General features: G+C 39.8%; 1 protein-coding gene and 1 long non-coding RNA gene across 3 annotated transcripts; one reads left to right on the plus strand and one right to left on the minus strand.

Moving 5' to 3' along the window:
* Positions 1 to 3,848: 3,848 nt before the first annotated feature.
* Positions 3,849 to 8,326, minus strand: LOC116396496 (uncharacterized). The gene is made up of 2 exons (XR_004213607.1): positions 7,967 to 8,326; positions 3,849 to 4,457 (listed from the first exon to the last, which is right to left on the minus strand). It is a non-coding gene; the product is annotated as an uncharacterized LOC116396496 (long non-coding RNA).
* A 1,455-nt stretch (positions 8,327 to 9,781) lies between these two features.
* On the plus strand, positions 9,782 to 17,001 carry nr2f2 (nuclear receptor subfamily 2, group F, member 2). Of its 2 annotated transcripts, none has more exons than XM_031861348.1 (3): positions 9,782 to 11,034; positions 12,000 to 12,545; positions 14,556 to 17,001. In XM_031861348.1, the coding sequence occupies exons 1-3, from the start codon at positions 10,581 to 10,583 to the stop codon at positions 14,828 to 14,830; spliced, it is 1,275 nt and encodes a 424-aa protein (XP_031717208.1). In that variant the 5' UTR covers positions 9,782 to 10,580; the 3' UTR covers positions 14,831 to 17,001. The 2 variants fall into 2 exon arrangements, with proteins under 2 accessions (XP_031717208.1, XP_031717216.1); XM_031861356.1 differs by having other exon boundaries at positions 9,783 to 11,034; positions 12,018 to 12,545.
* Positions 17,002 to 17,253: the final 252 nt, after the last annotated feature.

Consider the following 17,253-nt stretch of genomic DNA (forward strand, 5'->3'; position numbering starts at 1 on the left):
CAGAGCAAGTTCAGAAGTAAACAGAGGTATTTATATCATGTGATGAAGGTGGCAAGTATCACACCATTGATAATTTTTAGTCTGGCTGAAAGGGGCACATAAATAACATGGGCGCAGGCATAGAAAATATGTTTCTTTCAATATTTATTCAATATCTGCATTCATTCCACACCAATGCTTCATTATAACCTGCTGCAATTAATGATTAGACATGTAAATACTGAGTATACTGATTTCTGTTTTTCTATAGAAAAAAACCTAATGTATATAAGGTTGGTTCAACCTTTTATGCTTCAGACAAATATTATAACATTCATATAATTACTTCTTATAAATGACACAAACCATTTATTATATTTGAGCCAATGTTTCCATCCTGCTTCAAAGTTTTCCTCCAGAGGACCTAATTCTTGCATTGTGGGCTCACTGCCCTGTCACAACCCGACTGCACTGATTTGTCCCTTACTGTATTTTTCTTGGAAGGGATCAGTCACACCCTCTTTTAACAGTCTGAGCTTTACTAATGTCTCATTTGGGAAAATCTGGATACAAAATGGAGCCAGAACTTCCTGTTAGTTAACACTCTTTCGCAGTCTAATGACCTGAAAAGCTATCAATCCTCCTCTGAAATAAGCTGTGTAAAAGATTATTATCTTAACCATTATAGTTAATGGCTTTATGGCTGAAAAATGATCAGACTGAAGATTGGTGAAGCCATATAATATCTTTGGTTGTATTGTAGTGACTGAAGACGTTAGACTAAGTAGATGAGTCAGTGTGTGGGTGTATCTACTGTACATACAGTATGAACCAAAATGCACATGTCAAGAGTGCATAGAATTGTGACAGGGGTTCATACGTTTTGCACATTACATGCACATTTAAACTAAAAAGAATAGTTTTTAATATGCTTACTTTGTTTTTAATGACAACCAGTCATATTGTGGTAAACAATGGAGTAGTGCAATGCACTAACCCACAGTATTAACCCAACCACCACCAAATTACACTAAATAGACAAACCATGGATTGCCTAGTCTTTTCATGTACTTCCTTAAAGATGCAATATACGGGATTCAGAGCATTAATATGGCAGCAAACATCTATTTGCTAACTAACTATAACTGCTATGACTAAGATATAGGGGAGTAGTGTCTACCTGAGCAAACACTGAAGTCGCTCTCCTTCTGTGAGCTTCTCCATTCTTTGTTGACATTTAGTACAAGTTCATGCATGTGAGCATGCCCCACTGGATAGCTCAAGGCTGCCTCTCTGCACTGTGCTGCCGGGGATGGCAGTAAGAGTGAGCACTGTTAGTACTGTCAGCACTTTTATCGTAGTTTGCACTGTTAGCACTGTTAGCTATAGGAGCCAGCACCATGTTGAAAGCTGTTGAGAGCCAACAGATATGCTCCCAATCATGTATGTTGCACCTTGCAGGTAAATCCAGAAAAGAAAATGTCTTATTAAAATACAAGAACGCACTTTCGGATTAGACAAGTCGTAAGAATCAGAAAAGGAATTTTAAAGCTATGAGAGGACTGAAATGTGGATTGCATGTGTATACCAAATCAGTACCAGTGCACCGTGGCCTCGAGCCTTTCTTTATCAAAGATAATTATTTATGGGCACCGACTGAAGGTTTGTGTTGTTATTTTTTCCCTTCTGATAGTTTTCATTTGCAAGCCAGATGAGGCTTCTCAACTTCAGACACAAGACATGTGTGGCCACCCTCTTTTTGACGATTTTTGCCAAAGGGCACATACTCCTGTGCCAGCTGCTGTCAAGGACATGACACCAGTTTATAACATTTGTGTGTTTTAGTACAAAGACAGTGGTGATTGTTCAATATACTTGTTTCTTGCTATGATTTACATTCAGCTAATAAATTCATTTTTGTTCTTTGTTTGCTGTAATGCCTCCCAGATGCTATGGCTGTACAGCCACCATTGCTGTTTACAGCTCTGTTACGCCTGTCGATTGATTCACAAACAGATGTAATTCTTTGAATGTGACTCACCAGAGTTGATTCAGCCACAAGTATTTTCTGTCGGTTTGCATTTCTAATGGCCTTGGATGTCAACAACCTGTCTTCTAACACTTCTTCTTCTTTGTTTTAATTTGTGCAGAACCTGTTGAACAATGGATTCTGTTCATATAGTATAGGCCATTGTGCAGGGTCATAATACAATGTGTAAAGTGTGTTATAGCAACAACAATAAATCACTACAACCAGAGCCATGTCAAAACTGATAACTTCAAAAATCTGTTAATTTAGTTATAGTCTAAGTCTAGTCTACAGTCTAAAATTGTATCTCATTGTCCAGTCTCATGCGCATGTTGTTACTGTTAAATAATAGTTCCCATCATTGATGAAACAAGGTTGTGATGTGATGTTGAGTCACAACTTTGTGGGAAACACTTATGTGGATATGTACTTTCAAGTCAGCTTCACATTACAGCAGTGCAGCACTTCATTTAGAAAATACTCATTCATCTGTAAACAATCTACTGCACAGCAGAACATTCTTATTCCTTGTGTGCTCTCTGTTGACCTCTGCAATCGTATATATACCACCATGCAACGTTGTGGACTTGCCTGCAACATTTTTTGAAGAACTTAAATATTTGGTGACAGAATAATAGTCTGGTGTTGTCTCTCTGTTAAATGCGTTTTAGAAACTGAATAAATACAAATCGACTAGTGTTTATGAACTGTGGTTACATGATATATGAACTGTGTATCTGTGTAAATGTCACTTGCAAATAAATACTATTGTAAAATATGACACACAAGCAGACAAATGTTTTGTATACATTTATACCTTACTGACCATGTCAATTAGCAGGACTCCTAAACTGGAACATTACAAACAAATACTGTTTACTCCTGAGAGTGTATTTGAGAGCACATTACGTCATGTCTTTCTCTAACCTCTGGGCACTATCACATGTCCACAAATCCCCTCTCAATGTATTGCCAGTGGAGCAAGTCTAAGATTTGACTCTGATGACATCATCCCGGGAGTATTGACTCTTGTCGTGAGCTCGAGAAGCAGCTTGTGCACGTCCTCAAATGACGAGAAAGTAACCAGGATCCTGTGAATAAGTGATTCCTGTTTTCTTTTTGATGGATTTTCTCCTTGAGGTCATCTTCGGGCCAAGATGTCTTCTCTTTTTCATTCAGTCTTACCAAATCCCATTCACATTGTATTCCCTCAATCAGTTCACAAGGACCGTCGATTACATGTGGATTTGTGTGATTGAAAAATGGCAATATTTGCTATTGTACAATATGAATGTTCCATTCACCTGTGTTGAACCGTTACCTGTGGAAGTAGAGATGTAGTTAAAATCGTCAATATTCACAGACTGCTGGTTTTGTTCATAGTTATACAATGCACCGTATATCTGCAACACTTTCACGGAGAAATGCAAACATCTTAGCTCGATCGATTTCTAAGCCTGCAGTCTTTAGGCATGGAACTGGAAGAAGTAACTGATATATTATGTTACTGTGGTAATTTCAGCTAGTTTGAAATACAGGATACATGAGTGCTGTCATCTTTGTGTCTCTCATACAGTTGAAACAATAGTTCTAGTGAAAGAAAGAAAGCTTAATTTACACATGTACAGTAACTATCCTGGTAAAACTGGAAAAATATATTATTGAAATGAAAGTGCTCAACAATAGTAATAGTATAAAGAAAATCAGTTAAAACACAGCTCATATGAGGTCTTAAAACTGTATTAGTCATAGCTGTAGCAGGTGTGACATTGCAAATTGCAATTATACACAGCAGATAATATGCTTTTAAGTTTACCCACCATGCATTCATGGGTCGATCCATGCAGGGTTTGAAGTTGTTTCTCCTACTTTTATAAACCTTGTATTTCTAAATAGCAGTTCGATGTAATTGGTAAATCTAATGATAATGAGACATTGATTATCACTGTAGAAAGTGTGGCTGCTATTTTTGCCAATGAAAGGTTACGGCTGAAATTTAAGAAAATAAACACAATTCAACATTTTATGGCTGCGATAGAAAGCTGAAGCTGAAGTAAGCCGCCTCTACTTCCGTTTGTGTAATTCTTACATATCCCACACTGCTACCACATTACACCTTGAGTTACAGTAATTCAATACACCGTCTGCTGCCTTTGGGGCCACATGTGAACTGTGTCTGGCTCAGGACTGAAGGCTGCCACAGCTTTCTCTCTTGTGTCTTCAAAACTTTTCACTGTCTGAGTACATGGAAGAAAAAAAGTGTGAGGCGAGTGGACTGCCCACTCTCCGTCTTTTAAAAAGAAAAAAAGCGGAGGTAGGTCACTCTCAAAGAGACACATCTCACAAGTTCCCGGTACAACCGCAGTCTTGTACTGCCGGTCGCTGTGCAGCTCCACTGGGACAGATGGGGTTTAAGCTGCTTTGCCGAAGGGTACTTCAGCAGTAGTTCCTGAGGGTTAGAGAGCACTTATCACACAATTCCCCCACCCAGACTTTCCCAGCGAGTCCTTGGAGTTAAACCATTGACCTTTTGGTCATTGCTGCTGCAATGCTGCTGCCTCAAGTAATCATCACGTGTGCTCCATCAATGCAGTCTTCAGCAGCCAAAACAACACATCATTTATCATTTCTCATATCATCTCTCCATTCTACAGTTTTGATCACTTTAACAGCCGCGATTCAGCATTTACAAATACATTAAGAGCATGCTGGCAGTCAGCCTAAAGAGTGATCATTGAGACAAATTGATCCCTATCTGTTTAAATTGGCACTATAATCTATCATTGGCAAATTGAACACAGTGAGCTATCTGGGATCTATTGCCTTTTTAGATAGCGGCCCCTGGGGCACACAGACGGAGTGAAAGTGATCTACGCCACTGAATGAACTCTTTATGTCTCATCTAAGACATGTATGTCTGCTAACACTGAAGCATTAAAAGGTGAATGTTATGCACATTTTTCTCTCACTGTATACAGTACGTGCCTCTGTATAGCTTATATGTGCATGCAAACAATCAAATCATACACACACACACCATATTTACAATAATATGATTTTTTAATTGTGATAATGCATTGCTATTTTCTGTAATTACATATTATTAGGAAACCAAAAAGACAGGAATATAATTGAAAGGACAAGTCATACTTTTGTCATTAAAGTCTGTAAAAGCCATGCTTAAGAGTCAAGGATTCAACCACCAAGAAAGAAAGTCAAATCGAAAGATACCATATGCTCTAAGAACACAGCGGCATGAAACTTATATGTAAAACAAATAAATAAATTACGCACACACAATTGTCAAATATGTTGTGCCATTAAAATGGAAATGTTAATATCTCCTGATATGAGAAGATTCTGCTTATGTTAATTATATTTCTCCTTTTGGTTATTTTGCTAGATGAGTCGACAGTAACTTTTTGAAACTTTATTTATGTCAGCAAATATGGTTACCTAAATGAAGGCAAATGTACAAGCACACATTTGACTAATTGGACTAGTTTTTTTTATCTTTGCCTATAAGCAACAGAACAATGAAGTGCTGCTATAAAGAGAGCAGGGATAAAGCCTTTACTAGAGGGTACTGATTGATATTATGCAATGCAGCAGATAAAACTACTATGACATATGGGCTCAACCACCATCGCTCAAGTAATCTTTATCAAGCAGAAGAAAATAATTTGTGGCTGTTACAGAGATTTTTCAATATTGATAGTTTGCTGTTTAATTGTATTCTAAAAAACAACTGAAACGTGTTTCCTGTTAACAAAATCATATTTTCTGTAATTCCTTTATTCTTTTTTGTTTTAATAGTTTATGTTAATTGACACAATAGTCAAAACCATTTCTCTTCATGGTATGTTTTTTTCTTAAAGAGAATTTAGTTTCTCTGCTGATTCCACAGTCATCTAATTCAATCAGACTCTTGAAGTTGATTAGCCTGGTTAACATTTGCTACTGCGCGGGTCTGGAGGGGTTAATCAGGCCGGGAACTCTGGAGACCTCCGGGTCATACCCCCCTATCTGCATGAAGAACTTGGTGAAGGCAGAGAGGAGATTAAATGTCTTTTATGATTATGACTTTTTACACAAGTGTGAGAAGGATTTCTTGCCGCAAACGATCCTTTTTTTTTTTAGATCCTCTATCTCAAATTTTGTTTTAATGGTCGGATTAATATGCAAGATCGTAACGCTTGTCACGGTGAAACAATCTGTTGCCTTTTCCCCATTTTGACCAGTGCGCGCGCGTTGGCGTATAAGAAGAATTACCAATGGCAGTACACGTCAGTTTTAACCTGATACATGAGTGAAAGCATTTTCTTTCCACGCCCGTAAATCTCAACTATTATCTACTCACTATCGATTAATTTAACTGCACTTATCCCAATCAGCACATCTCCACTCCTGTGTTCCAGAGCGTGTGCTTTGTTTTACTAACAATAATAAAGTGATTTAGTCCTTTCTCCCAGCCGGAGCATGGGAAATCGTTAAAGATCCAGCTATTTGTGTGTGTGATCAGTAAATATTTAGTGCAGGCGACATCCTCTGTCTCGTCTTAATCGATACTGGTCTCGTTGGGCAGCGCTATTGTTGTGTTCATGCAGGCTTGCTGAGCATATAGTGCTTTTATCCTCTGCTTGAAAGGAGAACAACTACTCATCACACAGAGGAAACTTTTAAAACCGGGAAATAAAAACTGCAGCACAAGACTTTTGGAGGTCGCTTAGTAGCAAATACATTGTGTTGATGTGGAAATGTTTGAGTTGAAAAAGGTGCTGAATTTTTCAACACAATACAGATTCACGCGAGGTTAAATGAGGCTATTGTCATTTCATTAAAAAGGCGTTCTTATTATCTGCATAATGTATTATTGCTTTGAGGTGTAGCTGTAAAAACAACAGATATTATTTATTTAAACGCTTATCTTTATTTATTGTGATATACTGTAATTGTTCATATTAATTAAAGCCAATTAATAGTAATAAGGATACTAATATCACAATAGTCACTGCTGTTTTATAGGCTCCATTTAAGCACATGATTTTTTTTTACAATAAATTAAAATTTGGGCAGTTTTTAATTACAGCTCTTAATCACAGGTCTTATTGCGTCTTTACTTCCAATCTGCAATATAATTAGTAATATGCAGAATCTCACAATGCCTGCCCGCCACACTTAAAGACAGGTGTCTGTTCTGACTTCCCCCCCCACCCTCTCTCCTCATAGCCCACACAAAGCAGCGGCGTACAAGCGCTTTTTGGCCATATCACGGTAGGCGAGAAAAGGCGCACAGGATCTCTGCTTTGCTGTAAAGCCTACCTATCATTTCCAGAGGCAGTCAAATGATCTTCTGCTCGGAAGACACGTCAACTTATATTTCCAACTCCTCGCTGAACAACACATGACGTGAATCAGTTGTTTGTTCCGGCTATCCAAAGTTTTTGCATGATAAGGCATTTGCCAAATTTTCCAATAAACAGCGTGTTATTTTTGTGTTTGATACCGTCTGTTGGAGCGGAAGCTTTGCCAGTTTCATTCGCAGCACTGTGTCGAAAAAGAGAAGACAACATATATTCTGAAAGAGAGAGAGAAGATGCATCCCGCTACGGACGAAGCAACGTATGCATTTGGTAGGTCTGTTACTATAAGAATACAGCCTCCTGCCTCTCTGTCACTATCAAATAACGTAATTAATGGATATTTGCAAAGTAGTGGGGCTTATTGTGATCCTCTTAGAAATGAACACTTGGATAATAACCGAAAATGACCGACGCGCATAGAAACATCGTACCCCATATGTATACGCTACAATATCCTCTCTCTGCAGCAGTATGTCTTTTATTTCAACAGATAATCCTGCCCGCTTATTTAAACAATAATTTAATATAGAGCTGAGAAATAAAGCAATGCAATTTGCCGATTTATCCCAATAAAGTGTGCAAAATGTATACTTACCATTTAAAGGACGCTGGATCCTCGATAAATGAATACGTTTCGGAGTGTTTTTATTGTCAGGCTCTTCATTTTCACGACTTCTGTAAATAAAACCGACAAAATAGTAATGCAGACTAAATGTAATTGGCTCATTTGTTTTAGAATAAAGAAATAATTGCTCTAAATACCACCGCAGGGACTGCCTGAAGTGGCAAAAAGTAAATCCAACTTTGGCAACTCTCAAAGATTTGCCGTCCAAGTCATGTAAAACAGAATTTAAACAAACAGTCATCAGTATAAAATGGTGCTCGTTAGTTTGGTCGATGCGGGAGAAGAGACTGAAGCGGTTTCCGTGTCGGATGGCTCCTCTAAATTGAATCTCATTTGAAGCAAGATCTTCATACGCTAGGGGGCACCCATATACTGTAAAACATCCTGGGACAATGCATGCTGCTGCTGCTGCTGCTCTCTCTGTGGACACAGACACGGCTCAGGCTATAGATTCATCTGTATGTCTCCGTGAAGTTTTACCTGCATTTCAACTTCAATAGCCTCCGGGCATTAAGTACACCTTTTCTTTACTGCTGTTTAAATAGCCTTCAAGCCTTAAAATAATATTAATCTTGTGGGCAGAAACTCAGGGCAACCACTGACCCCGTTTTGCATGCAAGGTATCCCTCACTGTGTTTGTCATCATCCCAAACTGTATATTATCTTTATTATAAGGCAACATCTGACAGGCATTGTAAAGCATCTAAATGACCACACCAGATTTTATCATGTTGTTTATCAGGAAGTGGGTTAACTTTCATCCTAACCTTAATGTGAAGGGCATGGCCTTTGACCTCAAAGGACATTTTAAATGTAGTCCCTATTTAAAGCTGTAGTCGTTTCACGTTTTGACCACATAAAGAAAAAAAGCTTTGACTTTTGAGACCCAGATATGGCCTTTCTGACCTGGTGTGTTAGGGATGTTTGCGGCGGGGGATTAGCAGGCTGCACCGGGTGTCCAGATGATGTCAGTAGCCTATCATAACATTTTTACAAGAGGTGTGGATGCTGATGAATGGTACATGGTGTGAATAGATGCGCTAATAGGTATATTACCCTGTACAAATATAGGATCGTGGAGAAAAATGTGGAAATTCAGATGACATAGCTTTTTTGTGTGACCCTTTTATGCGTATGGCTTTAGTCTAAACTATATGTGCATTGACCACATGAGTCTTCATGCTGTTTTATTCACAATTATCCTATAATGTCCCCAATCTTCATTTAGAGCATCATGCAGTCTGAGTGTCTTGTTTTTGTCTGTTTTTCTACTAAGATGTGTATTTTTGTACTCTGTTTTTATATCCACTTGCTTAAAGGATGAAGATTATGGCCCAATAGATAGACAGTTTTATAGTGGCTAATGAGCACAGAGCCTGTTCCAAAAGGTGCACCTGTGTCTCAGGGACGAAATATCTGGATATTTCAGCTTGCTATACGGCTACGGATATACTGTAACGCGATATAAGGCACTGAATTTAGACTGTGTGTTTTTCCTCATGCAGTTTGCCAAAGTTGTACTGGTAATATCAGTATATTCTATAAACTGAGCTATTTGAGTGAATAGAAAGGATTCCTCTTCCCGAAATACGTCTCGTTTTAGGACCAAGCGGCCCTCTCGACCTCCATGCTGGCTCTGGCAAGGTACCAAGTAGCACAAGTGCCGACTAGCCAATAAGGTTCAGGGGGAGGTCCCTGAGCTCTGACCAGTCAAACACACTCTCCTTCCTTATATGGCAGCCGATCTCCATGGTAACGTGTGCTAAGTTGCAGCAGTCGTGTCAAAGTTCACTATATAGAGAGCTCAGTGAGCTGATCAGAGAGAAAGCATTCTGCCAGCCCGGCTCCTACCAATCGCAAATCACTTCCTAACCTCCGCCTTTTTAACATATTTGATCACTTTGTTTCTTTACTCCTTTTTCCTATTATTTTTCAGTGCACGGAGTGAGGTTTGTAGGTTGCGATCTTTGTTTTTTTGTGTTTTGGTTTTTTGGTGCTTTTGCTTTTTTTGGGGAGAGTTGTCTTCATATTCCAGGCTCTCCCAAAAAGCATTGGCTTCAGCTGCGCGCTTTGCTGGCGCAACCTCACAAGAAGAAAAAGGAAGAAGACGCGATTTTTTTTACCCAGTTGGTGATTTTCTTCAAGACTTGTGCTGGAACTTGATAGTAGCTGCTACAGTGTGCTCACCAATTGTTGTATGCTGCTGCAGGCACGGTCTCTCCAAACCTGCTCCATCATTCACTGAATAGTCCATGCTACCTCGGCTGATTATTTTAATATTTAGCCTACATTTCCCATTGATGGGTGTACTGGATGGCTGACTGTAAGCGCCCCTGGACTTGGCCTTTAAGCGCAAGGCAGCGACTCAGCTCGCCATCGCATCAGTTTTGAAAACGTGCTTCGCAACGTCTCCAACAGCAATAAATCGACAGTTTTCGGGAGATTCTGAGTGGATTCAACGTAGGCTAGATTTGACATTTTGTGTGTCCGGCTGTTAGTCACAGTTTACCGCGTTTCCTTGAGACATTATTCACCGCGACACCAAAACGGCAGACAAAAAGTTTCTTTACGTTGACTGATAGATATGGCAATGGTAGTGTGGAGAGGCTCCCAGGACGATGTGGCTGACACCCAAGGCACCCTTTCCTCGCAAACCCAAGGAGGACTATCTCTTGCCACCCCTCAACCGGGCCAGTTGAATCTGACAGCCTCTCAGGTCGCCCCTCCGACCCCTCAGACGCCGATCCAAGGACCCCCGAACAACACACAGTCCACGCCGACGAACCAGACGACGCAGCAATCGGAGAAACAGCAGCCACAGCACATTGAATGTGTGGTCTGTGGGGATAAATCTAGCGGCAAACACTACGGCCAGTTCACTTGTGAGGGGTGCAAAAGCTTCTTCAAACGGAGCGTACGACGGAACCTCACTTATACATGCCGTGCCAACAGGAATTGTCCAATCGACCAACACCACCGCAATCAGTGTCAGTACTGCCGCCTCAAAAAATGCCTGAAAGTCGGCATGAGACGGGAAGGTATTGGGACTTTTTGTTTTCTTATTTATTTGTGTGAATGTGCTTTTAGGCTTCCAGACATGAAACCGTGTTATGTCGCCACCGTAGTATGTCTTCTCTCCCGACTATTCTCTCCCCGGCTGTGCGGCAGCAGCACGCAATGGAGCCGCTCTCCGCCGTGGTCGAGACGGGGCTCGTCGGTTCTGCCTTTTAGCCGCTGTATTGTAGTATCCGGCTCAAGCGCTCCATAGTTCCGCATTTCACATACAAGATCCGACCCCTGGCCATGCGAGGGCTATCAAATGTATATTCAGATAACGCCATGAGCGCAGAGATACATCTGTACTCAATGATACAATATAGCCTTCTGCGCTATTATGGCGAGTGTCGAATTAAGAGATAGCGTGTTCAGGCTACATCTCCACATCTACCGCGTCTGCCTCGTTCGCTGTGTCTAAAGCTGGACACTAGCGTGAATTATGCGCACATAATCCTAAGAATTTATTTGAATATCAATCGAAAATAGGCCTGCATGTATGGTAAAACGAGATGAATTGCTAAGTAGGTTAAGGGTTAAACATGCAAGGTCTCCCTTGCCCTCTTTGTGTTCCTTCACAGCCAGCTCATGTTGCTGTTGCCGAAAAGCATCATTTTAAAGACATATGCATGTCTTGTGTTAAACGTGTTTTAAGGGGCATCTCTGGTGTTTCATTACATGATTTGTCTCCCTACAGCTTCAATATTGTCTGTGCAGCCTTTTTTTAAACTCCCATGCAATAACATAATGTGTGTGTGTGTGTGTGTGTGTGTGTGTCTGTTATGATGTTATATAAAAAAACATGTGTGTCATTTATTTATCATAAGAGCTGTAAGCGTTTGATTCCGTTTTTCTGCCCAGTTAAAATGTATAATATTTAACAGCATGTCTCTAAGCCCATGAGGATATTGTGTGATGATTTGTAGAATTCAGGCTTCAATATCTGTAGTTTCTCTTTTTACTGCAGCCGTGCAAAGGGGACGGGTGCCACCCACACAGCCACACCACGGTCAGTTCGCCTTGACAAATGGAGACCCACTGCACTGCCATTCCTACTTATCCGGATATATCTCTCTCCTGTTGAGAGCGGAGCCCTACCCGACGTCCCGGTATGGCAGTCAGTGCATGCAGCCCAACAACATAATGGGCATCGAGAACATTTGTGAACTAGCAGCCAGGATGCTCTTCAGCGCCGTGGAGTGGGCCAGGAATATTCCCTTCTTCCCAGACCTTCAGATCACCGACCAGGTGGCTCTGCTGAGGTTGACGTGGAGTGAGTTATTTGTGCTCAACGCCGCGCAGTGCTCCATGCCCCTGCACGTGGCTCCTCTCCTGGCGGCGGCTGGCCTTCACGCCTCCCCCATGTCTGCGGACAGAGTGGTGGCCTTTATGGACCACATTAGGATCTTCCAAGAACAAGTGGAGAAGCTCAAAGTTTTGCACGTTGACTCTGCTGAATATAGCTGCTTAAAGGCAATTGTGCTCTTCACCACAGGTAAGACAATAGACTGGCACACTCCAAGTTCAGTCTGTGTGAATGTCACTAACATGCTCACTGACATCAGCTAAATTAACACTGACATAAATGTATCTACAGAGGCTGTTGCTTGTCTTAAATGAACACCCTGCTTCAATGTGCACCTATATGCCGCCTTCGTGGCCAAGAGCTTTTGGATAGACTTGTGGCTAAATTATAAACCACTTAATTAGTCAACTGATTTAACACCCGCACACACACACACACACAGGGCTAAACTGGAAATATTAGGCATGGCCACGTAATGGATTTTTTTTACTTAAATTAACAACAAAACAAGAGCAAAGTGACTGAAACATTAGAACATAATCTCGAGTTAAAGAAGACCGATAACTCCACAATAATTACCGTAATCATCATAAAATCTATCTATGAACACACTTTTTAGGAATCCAATAGCTTGCAGAGGAATTGCTACACTTTGCTTTTTTTCCGCCATATATCAATGTGTGTATACCCCACGTCTTGTTTGTAGGGGATGACAGATATAAATGATGTCAGGCTCCGAGGGGGAGGGGAATAGAAAAAGAAAGACAAGCCTAATGTCCCATTTGCACACAGTAAAAGCAAAGCGCAGGTTTCAACGCTCTCGTGTCATTCAGGGGACAGACATGTCCGAGAAAAAGCATGGAGACCCCATGCCCACATTGTAATTGCAAATATGTCAGAATCTAACAGTATTATGGGATATTGAGCACTGACAGGAGGGGCGGGTTTCATTTTATTTGCAGAAATATTCTCTGCGCCTCGCAGGATATAAGGCGTCTCTGGACTTGCTCCAGAACTAGGTCATGACCCAAACTTCCCAGCTATTTTGTTACATTAGTTCTACCATTAAATAGTGAAATAAAACAATCCGTGTGTAAGAGATTTACACTGTTTCTTCGCATGTGAATGCATGTCTTTGAAATTATATCATACCTGCAAGCCATCAGCCTCTGTATTTCATTTAGCTCTATAGCAGATCACTATTGCTTTCGTGATGGTTTGTTAGCCTATTCAAAAAAAAAAAATCACATTTCAGGTCATTGGATTTTATTATTAAGCCTTTTAATGGGCCACGATGGTTTAATTTGTCTCTTCCATACTTGAGGCTTGAACGTGAGCTGTGTGTTGTAGCTTAAATGACACGCCTTTGCTACTTTGGTGGTTTGGGTGTTGTCATGCATAAACTTTACAAACTTAACCATTGCGCGTACAAGCGTTGTTGGCACATAATCAGCTGCCGCCCACATGCAGCAGCAAAGATAGTGATTATGCGTCTCTGGTGGTGTAGTATGACGGCAACTCCGTAGGCTATGGGCCCTTTTTCCAAGCTAAATCTCTGCTCACTAAAGGTCAGTAGGTCTCTCTGTCTTTCCCTCTCTCCCTCCCCCTCCCCTCTGCCTCGCTCTGCCACTGACTGTGAAAGACAGCCCCATCTAAAACACAGTCTTTTGCTATGAATATGCTTAATTATTTAGTTCACCTTCAATTGACTCTATAGCCGAGTTATAGCAGCGATAAAAGGAGGACCGCCGAATTAAGAGAAGCAAAACAACACTCATATTGTCCGCTGCTTTCTTGAGTATGGCAAAAAAGGTTCAAGTTCAGTTTTTATTTAATCTTTATATTTTTTAATTAAAATATGATAGAATTGTTTAAACCATAGAAGTTGCCATCATAGTGCAGAGCTATTATTTTATTTGTGGTGTGACAATTATTCGCATAGCGCAATGGTATTAAATAATTATCATACACTGAAAAATATATGCACTAGTTATTAATGAAAACAAGCCTCAAGACTAATAAACTCCACCTCTACATATAATGGGATAAGAATAATTTCCTAAAATAATTGCTTTTTTCCTAAATGTGACAGGCTATCAATTTCCGCCAAATCACCACGGTGGGAAAAAAAACTCCTAGTGAGAGAAACACTTTAGGTTACACTTTATTAATGTTTATTTGCTTTCCCCCTCCTTCCAGATGCTTGTGGCCTCTCAGATGTGGCCCATGTGGAAAGTTTGCAGGAGAAGTCCCAGTGCGCCCTGGAGGAATATGTCCGGAGCCAGTACCCCAACCAGCCAACACGGTTTGGGAAGTTGTTACTCCGCTTGCCTTCCCTCCGCACAGTCTCCTCCTCGGTCATAGAACAATTATTTTTCGTCCGATTGGTAGGTAAAACCCCAATTGAAACTCTCATCAGGGATATGTTGCTTTCGGGGAGCAGTTTTAACTGGCCTTACATGTCAATTCAGTAAACCAAGAAGGAGACGAACAAACAAAAGGTGGGGTTGGGGGGCTGCGAGACTACAATGATTATAGCTGCTTTTGTGGAAGGAATAAAAAAAAAAAAAACCGGCTGTTACACGGGGCTGGCTTTCATGAAGAAAGACATTGACGTAAATGACTGTGAATTCCCCCCTACTCCAAAAAAAAATTGAGACATCCACTGAACTTTCAAAATGGCAGATACAAGCTCCCAGTGTTCATGCAGAACAACCTGCTTCGATTCATTTTTTTAATGAAAGAAGAAAATGAGAAAAAAAGTAAAAGGGATTTTGTTGATCCTTATGAGGAACATTTAAGTATTAAGTGCATTTAAAATGATAATTTGGGTAAAATGAAAAAAACAGGAGAAAGGGAAAATACAAAACGTGAATTTTCTTTTCTCAAATGACTTGTCCTGTGTCCATGTATAGCTGTGTTTTGTACTTTCTTTGTTCCTCCTTTCTGGTTCCAAACCGGCCTATGTGATTTCTGTAGTACAGGTGGTGTTATTTTCTAAAACAATGATTTATTTTAAAAAAGGTGTAAAAAAAAATGTAAAAAAAAATAAAAAAAAAAGTTCTAAAAAGAATTAAAACCACAGCAATAGGAGTTTAGGCTTATAATCTAGGCTTAATGCTGCAAGCGCACTTATATTCTTAGGATGACCAATACCATCTGCAAGGGAGTTTTTTTGGAGTTCATGTTCAACTTTATGACCCACCGGTAACATTTTGCTCTTTATTAATATGAAGTTACAGGATCAACTTTGTTTTTCCAAATTATTTGCCGAAAAAGTCTTCCCCATGTCATCCAACTTTGGATATTTTGCATTAATTCCCCAATTGGACACAATAAAAAACATCTTACAAGCTGCCTATCCTGCTGTTAGAAAGGTATTTGAGACAAGTTGCTTTAAATGCATTATATGTGCATTTAAGGGTGGTTGCAGTGGCCCAATCTGCACTGAAAGCAAAACTAACTTGTAAAAAATTTTTTGGAGAGGGCAAGGGTCATAAAAGTTTGAAGCCTAGCCAGAGAAGTGTTTAATAGCAGTATTATTAAAGCGTCCCTGAAATGTCACCCTTTATTCACTTCAAGCATTAAGTGCCTGACAAGCATGATGTGATTCCCCATCAAAACGTTGTTAAAGTAGGCCTACAACGTTTTGGGGTAACACAATTAGATTTAAAACTTCAGTGGTGTATTTCACTTGAAAAACACTGATAGAGGCAGTATTCTTGTAAATATAGGTCAATTCATTTCAACAAGTTTTTCCTTTATACAAAGTATATGTGATTAAGAAAAATCTGTGGTTGCCATTTTTTTTCTCGGTAATACAACGTCTTCAAAATTGAGTGGCAGACTTAGCTAGTAGCACTGAAAGTTATGTTTTTAATGTATATACATATTACTACAAATGTTTTCTTTTTCATGTATATTTAGACTGTGAATGCATGGCCACAGGTCGCTAACCTATTTTACCTTTGATATATAAATGTAAATGTTTTCTCTCTCTCTTTTTTGACTGTATAGATATAATCTGTGCATTCAGTACACTAGCCCTTGTATTTAAAGAAAAAGAAAAGAAACGAAGTTCATTATTAGGCTACAGACTTAAACAGGGTGAGCAGGTTTGGGAAAAGGAGTTGATATTTTAACTTTAGTGTTATTGCTCCTTTGGTCTTTGACAGGTGCCGTGGTGTGCTTGAGCGCGTGTGTGTGCGCGCGCGTGTGTGTGAGAACGTGTGCGTGTGTGTATTTGGAAGCTAGCATTTTTGTCTTTGTTTTGAGGCTTTTCTTCAACACACACCAGAACATCATGTTGTGGTTGAATTAAAAGGGATCACTGATTGAACACTGATCTTTGGCTGTTCGTAGCCACATATGGACCAGAGAATGATACATGATTGTAATTATGAACAGTTTAAACTGACCCACGTTTTTATATAAATATATAAAAATATATGACTGCAGGGTATTGATAACGTATAGATACTTTTTTTATGATTATTATTATTATTAATTGCAAGTGATATATGTGAGTGTGTGTGAAAGTTTATAGTTGAACACAATTCTTGTTTGTTTGTGTTAGCTTATTGTAAACAAGCATTCTGCTGTAAATTTGTTCTTGGTATTAAATTATAATTTATGAATTTGAAAACACACGTTTTTCATGTTTTTTTTACTTCTCAAACATACGCTTGAACATGTCCTTGTATGTGCGATGTGGGTGTGTGGTCGGTTGGAGGGAGGGAAGGGGGGGGGGGGGACAATTTGCTGTGGCAGGATGTTGCCCTTTTGCCCCATGAAAGTGATTAATGAATTTCAAAATAATTAATCAATCACCCAACATGCCCGCTCAACGACTTCACTTTTTGCTACAAGGTTAAGATTATTTTCTATAAAAATGCCG

Source organism: Anarrhichthys ocellatus, unplaced genomic scaffold, assembly GCF_004355925.1.
Source record: "Anarrhichthys ocellatus isolate YVR2014 unplaced genomic scaffold, GSC_Weel_1.0 scaffold2, whole genome shotgun sequence".
In the NCBI taxonomy this organism is placed as follows: Eukaryota; Metazoa; Chordata; class Actinopteri; order Perciformes; family Anarhichadidae; genus Anarrhichthys; species Anarrhichthys ocellatus.

Bases quoted from the DNA above. Each gene is read 5' to 3' on its own strand.
- nr2f2 (XM_031861348.1), top strand. From the start codon at position 10,581: ATGGCAATGGTAGTGTGGAGAGGCTCCCAGGACGATGTGGCTGACACC. The intron at 11,035-11,999 runs GTATTGGGACTT...CAATATCTGTAG, and splicing joins AGTCGGCATGAGACGGGAAG to TTTCTCTTTTTACTGCAGCC. The intron at 12,546-14,555 runs GTAAGACAATAG...CCCTCCTTCCAG, and splicing joins AATTGTGCTCTTCACCACAG to ATGCTTGTGGCCTCTCAGAT.